At 29.2% G+C, this 8,138-nt stretch overlaps 1 protein-coding gene across 1 annotated transcript; it reads right to left on the bottom strand.

Moving 5' to 3' along the window:
- Positions 1 to 471: 471 nt before the first annotated feature.
- On the bottom strand, positions 472 to 1,179 carry LOC145002722 (uncharacterized). The gene has a single exon (XM_078961934.1). It carries the CDS (start codon positions 1,177 to 1,179, stop codon positions 472 to 474), a length of 708 nt encoding a protein of 235 aa, XP_078818060.1.
- Positions 1,180 to 8,138: the final 6,959 nt, after the last annotated feature.

Genomic DNA, 8,138 nt, shown 5'->3' with positions numbered 1-8,138 from the left:
TCTCCAATTATAATTATTGTCCCTTGTGGTAATATGATATTCGCTCTTCCGGAGCCTTCAATCATTTTTGCACTACCTGTTATTGTATTAACATTTGCTTCTCCAATTGATAAGTAAGCAAAATATTTTTTATTATTAAAAATGCTATGTGTTGTTGCACTATCTGCAAGACATATATCTTCCTCATTTCTTTTGCGAATATCCATATTTCTCTTCAAAATAAAAATATATAATAAAATAATAAGAAATAAGAAATATTCAACTTAGATAAATAAAGTCATATATTATTATTTTGAGAAGAATCATCGAGATCTCTTCTGATGAAACGACTATAACATAAAAATCATAAACGACATTAAACAAAACTACATATTATTCTTGACCATGACAATGACTTTAAACAAACATAATGCAAAAATAAAATGATACTAGAAAACCAACAATTTCATGATATGTCATATCCATCTCATTTTATGGGAAAAATTGGGTACTTCCATCACCATTCATAACACCGTTTGTCCCTTCCGTGTTGGCAAGATAATCGGCGACATCCAAATGTCTCATTTCTAGTTGATCTTCGGAAAAATAATTTTGAACAAAATTTGTTTCCGCATTTTTTCCTTCTTTATATTTTAGAGAAGCTTGATAAAGATCAACAAAATGCTTTGGAGTGCGACATGTACGTGACCAATGACCGGTCATTCCACATCGGTGACAAACATTTTCAACTTTCTTCTTGCCTTGACCACTTTTATCATTAGGATGTGGGTTTTTGTTATTTTCCCATTTCTGGTGGTTACTTATATTATTATTATTGTTGGGACGATTATTATGACGGCCTCCACCACGTCCACGACCTCGACCACGACCACGGCCACGACCACGACCACGACCACGGTTAGACCCACGACCGTTATAATTAGATGATGTCGCATTAACTTCAGGGAATGGACTAGAACCAGTCGGACGTGATTGATGATTTTTCATTAAGAGCTCATTATTTTGTTCAGCCACAAGAAGACATGAGATTAATTCACAATATTTTTTAAAACCTTTCTCACGATATTGCTGCTGCAGGAGCATGTTAGTGGTATGAAAAGTAGAGAAGGTTTTCTCTAGCATGTCTTCATCAGTTATAGTCTCACCACATAGTTTTAGTTGGGAAGTAATTTTGAACATGGCCGAATTATACTCACTCACAGATTTAAAATCTTGTAGCCGAAGGTGTAACCAATCAAAACGAGCTCTAGGAAGTATCACCGTTTTTTGATGATCATACCTCTCTTTCAGATTATTCCAAAGATCAGCTGGATCTTTGACAGTGAGTTATTCAGCTTTTAATCCTTCATCGAGATGGTGGCGAAGGAAAATCATCGCCTTATCCTTTTCTTGGCTTGATGCTTCATTTAAAGGATTTACATCCTTTATGGTGTTTCCAAGACCCATAGCATCAAGGTGGATTTCAGCATCAAGGATCCATGATAAATAATTTTTTCCACTAATGCCAAGAGCCATAAACTCAAGTTTGCTAATGTTTGCCATAGTGAAAGTACTAATCAAAATAAAGAGTTGTATATTAGAGGATTGTGAGTTAAGAAGTATCATAAGATTACTTGTGAGCATTATATAACTTGTGAGCATTATACATATGAACTTTGAAAACAAAAATTATATATATATATACCTGACAACGACAAGAACGGCAAGAAGTTGGAACTTTATGGTAGAGCCTCGTGCTGATAACGTGTTATAAAATATGATCAAATAACAATATAAATTATAAACTAAAGAAAGAAATAAGAGTAGAGAGAACTTTTATTCCAATACTTGTGATGAATTCATCAAGTGCCTAATACATATGGCTCACTATTTATACTATCCAAATAAGATGAAAGATGAGCTACAATATGAATGCACATTATGATGGTGCATTATTACATTCATAAAACACATTGAAATGGTTGTTACTAATGCTAAATACTGATGGAGAGTTATGGGAAAAATGGAGAATCCAATGGTCATTCACAAACTAATATTTCATAACAATACTAAATATATAGCTAAATATGCACATATCAATAGTAACGACGTAAAACTAAAAATAAAAATAAAAAAATAAAAAATAAAAAATCATTAATGCTTCAATTCACAAAAAAGAAAAATTAAAGAAAAAAATAATTTCGACAGGGTTTATCAAATTTAAGTTTATTTACTTAAATCAAAGTAAATAAAAACATAACAAAAAACCATAAATAGCTAAAATTATAAAATAAAAATAGAAAACAGAATGTCAAAAAATAAAAAAAAGATTATCAAATTGTTGAAATTATATATATACATATATAAATGTAATTTATACTTATAATCTATCTCTCTCACTCACTCTCTCTCTCTCTCTCTCTCTATATATATATATATATATATATATATATATATATATATATATATATATATATATATATATATAATTTCAAATTTAGAAAATTACACAAATGATCCTTGAGGTTTATAGTGTATTGCAATATTGGTACAAGGGCAAACTAGTTTTTTTCATTAAAATCTAACGGCTGGAAATTTAGATTTAATGTCAGGACGACCTTTAATGTAATTTTACAAACCACAAGGACCAGTCGCATGACTTTTTGCTAGGAAGTCCTTAAAGTGTGATATTCTGTAAACCACAGTGACCAATTGTGAAATTTTATCTAAACTAATTGAAAATCTCTATTCTTAATAAAAGACTCCTACACCTACCACATATCCTCTTATAAGCACTGTTTCTTGTTACATGTCATTCCACCGTCAATCTACTCTTTACTTTTCCCGCCCACTCACTCACATTCCCTTCCACAATTAAATCAATTCGTATCCCAATTAATCAGCCAACATTCCATAATTACCGATTCCATTCGTAAATAATCCCATTCAAATTGGAAATCTTTGTAACTGATATCCCCCCCCCCCCCCCCCAAAAAAAAAAAAAAAAAAAACTGATATCCCAAAAAATCAGGGACAAAGTGATTTAATTCTCTTATACCTATAACTATGAAAGGTTTCAAACATTTTTGGCCGCGCTAATCATCTGCTTCCATATGCCAATAACAGTTAACTTGGCAGCCACCTTTCCAACCATGTAATCCGGTTGAGGATTTGATTAAGGCACTTCACAGCCACCCTTTTATTTTCCAGTTATCCCATGTCTCATAGATCGACCATCTACTACTTCATGTGCTCACCCTCTTCCCCCTTATGTTCAATATCAAGATTTTTTTGGTCGAATAAGCAACAATTTCAAAATTTCTTGGAGCAATTAGTAGCATGATATTTACAGTTGCGATCCCTATAGAAATTGGTACATTGACATGTCTTTTTTTTTTTTTCCTTTCATATTTTGATACTTTTGACTTCACTTTCCTCTCGAATACATGTTATTCTAAATTGCAATAAATCAAAACATAATAGTATTGAAGCGGTAGGTAAGTGAAAATTAGGTTTCATTCTATAGTTTCATGTAATATCTTGACCATTTTCTCCATTTTATTTTGTAATTGGGTTTTGATGCACCAAAGTATTGGAGTTGTATGGAAGCAATTATTGGGATAACATAATGCATACCAACTGTTTGATGTAATGCAATTTTTTTTTGACAGTGAAAGGAGTCACCTTTGTATTGTTTTTTTCACATGTGCTTTATCACTTCTGTTTCTTCAAAAGTATTATATTAGGGATTTTCTAATATGTGCCTTAAGGGCACATATAAGAAGTATTAATTAATCACAATTATTAACATAATTAAATGTTAAACACATTAATTATAAGAAATATTACCATAATTAAATATAAAATTCATTAAGAATCTCTATAATTAATGCAGTTCACATTTAATTATGGTAATAATTATGATTAATTAAATACTTCTTATATGTACCCTTAGAGCACATATTAGAAAATCTCATTATATTATTACATTTTTCGTGTTCGTTAAAATTCCTAAATATAAATAAGATGTTCCTGCTAATGTGTAAGGGCATATAAGATGCTTCTATTATGGCAAAGTGTTTCGATATGAAGATTTGGGGTGGATCTAAAAAATAAGGAATTAGTATCTTAGAACCCTAAAAATGTGACCGTTTTGCATAAAATGGAGCAATTTGTTTCCCTAATTGACCTGCATGCGAGAGTTTATTAGGTAGCTTTTCAACCTGCTGAATCTTTCTTTCGTAGTTTTTTTTTTTTTCAATTTTTTCATACATTAAAAGAGATGGAATCTCAATTTTAGCAACTTTAATGTTTTATGTCATATACATTTTGTTTATTAGTTTTTGTAAAAGTGACTTTCTCCTTTTATTTTTGGTTCAAGATTCGTAGGTTTACACATGTTATAGAGGGGATGCATGTTAAAGACATGAACCGTATATGCTCTCTTTTATTAACCTATTTGTAGAAATGAATCTTGTATCTGTCAATGCTATAACAATACACCTTTGATATGTTTCAAATTTTGGCATCTGTAATAGTTTTTCCTTTTCCATTTATTTACTAATTGAAGTGTATTTTAGTATATCCATGAACATCATCTTGAGAATTTGTTTGGGTGCATTTTTAGTGGTTCTTCAAAGATCATGATATGTTCTCTCTTTTTATACTCACATATAAAGAGATCACAGTTTCAATAATTTGGAAGGTGATATACCTAATCTAGCATGACTAGATGCGGAGAAAATGCAAGATGTGCATTTTTGTTTTTTTCTCCTCTGCATCATTTGATTTAGGCAAGTTTCATAATTATTTTTTCTTGATAATCAAATTCTTTATATCGTTCCAATATTCCGTTGTCAAGTATGTTTAAACAAAAAAATTAATAAGTTTAAAATTGTTGTTTGCGGCAACAAAGTTTAAATGAAAAGAAAAATGAAATACATAAACGTTTTACTAAAAATGTCATTGTGAATAAAATAAGAATAACTGAATCACATCAAATATATTAAGATTGATGTTATCGTAATCACATTAGAAATATTAAGATTTATGGAAAATAGCATGCTATTTTCATTTTAAGCAAAAAATCGCATGTTATCTTCATTTTGAAGACAAAAGCATGCCACTCACATTTTTAAGGCAAAATTAATATGATACTCTCATTTTAAGTCGACAATAGCATGTTACTTTTATTTTAAAGCAAAAGTAACAAGCTATTTTTGTTTTTAAGGAAAAATAGCATGCTACTTAATTTAAAAGGAAAATTTAGCATGTCACTTTATTTTTTGGGCGAAAATCTCATTATGACAAAAATCACATGCTATTTTCATTTTTAAGACAAAAACACCATGTTACTATCATTTTTGAGCCAAAGATAGCATGGTACTTTCATTTTAAAGGAAACAAGCACAATACTTTCATTTGAAGCCAACAATCGCATGTTATTTTCAATTTTAAGGTGAAAAACATGCTTCCTATATTTTAAACCAAAAATAACATGCTACTTTCATTTTTTAAGCAACAAACAACATGTTACAACATTATCACTTCTACATATCCTAATAAAGTTACTAACATAAAGACCTTTCAAACATGGAACTATTCCTGCCAATTACTAAATTTTTATGGAAAAAAAATCCCATAATACATGTTTTCCAACTAACAATGCTTTAAAATCTTCATATAACTGTAGTATAACAATGTACTTTTCTTTTAACAATGTACTTTTCTTTTAACAGTTTATACAAAACATATAATGTTTCTGTGACTATTGGTAACCATTTATCTATTAATTTTGAAAAGACATGGACTTTTTTTCTTTTCCTATTACAACCTTTTACTATCACAACATTGTACTTTCTGTTTTTTTTAATTACAACATTGTACTTTCTTTTAATTTAATCACATTTTTTTAGAATAAAAACATTGTATTTTCTTTTATGGGGAGTTTTTATAATATTTTAGTAATTTGCATGAATACTTCCTCTACCATAATATAGCAATGTACTTTATATGTATATTGCTATCTTTCTTATTAAAATAATGATCATTTATATTTGTTTTTATTCAATTTATTTCGTTTATCAAATATAACATCTTACAATTATTTTTATTATGCATGAATTAATAATTTTAAATATATCAACTGTGGTTTCCACGGGTTATAATCTAGTTATGAGGAAATAATTTGTTAATATATTATGTGATTAATATATTAATTGAAAATAGAAAATTGGTTTGTTAATTTATATGATTAATGAATTGATGTGAAATCAATTAGAATTAATTACTTATTAATCAAAATTAAAAAAATTAATTAAAGATGCAATGAGTGAATTGTAATTAGTCATAGTTGAGAAAGGAAAGACAATTCTAAAACTTACCACCAAGGTGGACGATTTTGAGAACCTTTTTAAGGTTTCTAGAAGCCTCATTGTAGTAAATAAGAAAATGATTTGAATTGAGATTAAGTCTATTATTTAATTATTTAAATTTTGCTTTGTCCCTAAGTTACCTAAACTATAAATAAGATCCCAACTCCATCAACTTTTGTTCATACTCTTCCTTGAAGGATTTTCTGGCCGAAAATCTCCTCTCTATCCTCTCTCTTATTGTCTTCTAGTTCTAGGGTTTGGGTGTGAGCCATTAAAGGTACCATCCTTTTGGTGCTAAGTTTTCCAAGACCTACACTACAAGGAGATTAAAGTGATTTGTTTAATACAACAAATAAAGAGATATGTAACTCTATACTTGGTAAATTTGAATTACACTAGGGTTATACTAGGTTTAGTTCATTGTATGTTGTCATCAATATGTATGACATAGATCTTTTTGTAGGATGCATGTATCCTATTAAGTGTTAATTGTTTTCCGCATTGTACTATTTTGTTTTCTATAAAGCCCATCAGTTATGTCATTCGAAAACAAATTAACCGCCTTCATAACTTCAGTATAACTTATGCCTTCATAATTCATTATGACGTATGCCTTATGTTCACAATTCACATTTACCATTCGTTGGGCTAAAGTTTGGAAATTAAACCACAAATGGGCTTTGCAAATAAATGTATGAGAAATTAAATTGTCTCATATCTTTTATTCTTACAAATCTTTCTATCCATTAAAATTATGATAAGTGTCATCATTCTATTATTTTTTTAATTATCTCATTAAGGGTATATTAGGGATATCAAATAAAATTAAATTGAATGGTGGAATGATGACACTTGTTATAACTTTAGTAGGTATGAATATTCATAGACATAAAAGATAGGAGACAATTTAATTTCTCTAAATGTATAGGCTACACTAATTCAGAGAAAACCAAAACAAAAACCCAATTTTATTGGGTTTTCTCCAAACCGGTTTCACATAATCCTGTCCGATTTGGTTTCTAGTCAATCTGATGTGGTGTGTATAGGTTCGAGCATTTTCTAGTTAAATCTGGTTTCTGACCAAACCAAATTTGACTCGTTTGACTCAAAACGAACCGATCTGTTTTTTGAAAAAAATAAGGTTTATACATCTCTACTTAACAAGAATAGAATAGACTTGCCTAAATATATAATTTAATACCATTTCAGTTTTAGAATAAATGTATAACTTACTACCCAAAACATTACCTAATGTTCTTTTCTCTATCCAAAAATATGCCATTTTTAACTTAATGAAGTTTTGTTTTTTATTCACCAATTAATTATTTTAAATTGTTTTTAATATCTCCACTCCCTACTAACATTCATTCGCATTCAATCTAAATAAAACCACATAATTTTAGATTAAATGTATCATTTAATACCCAAATTTTTACCTAAAGGTTTTAACCAAATTTAGTCTTCTTGGTCGGACATAACACACGATTGAACTAAAACACATAGAACAAAAATATAAACGTTTCTAAATGACTATAACTAGCTAAAATCATATAATCGTACCTTAATTGCTAAAAGAACTCTCAAAACCTTTAAAAACTTCTTTGCTCGATTTCACCCTCGATTGCTTATCGTTTTCCAAAATTCAAGTGGGGGTTTCACAATTTAAGCTTTTTATAATGCCTAAGATTTCATCCCTACATCCCTTTAACTCGCCCTAATTTATTTTTTCATCAAGAGTGACGATTTCAGGTTTAAAACCCATTATTTTCCCTTAATTAAATTCAA

The sequence above is a fragment of the Lactuca saligna genome, chromosome 6 (assembly GCF_052625555.1).
Source record: "Lactuca saligna cultivar CGN05327 chromosome 6, ASM5262555v1, whole genome shotgun sequence".
Lineage (NCBI taxonomy): Eukaryota > Viridiplantae > Streptophyta > Magnoliopsida > Asterales > Asteraceae > Lactuca > Lactuca saligna.
This window is presented reverse-complemented; position numbering and strand designations above follow the sequence as displayed.

What these genes read in the sequence shown, in the direction of transcription:
- LOC145002722 (XM_078961934.1), bottom strand. Translation starts at nt 1,179, where the DNA reads ATGTTCAAAATTACTTCCCAACTAAAACTATGTGGTGAGACTATAACT.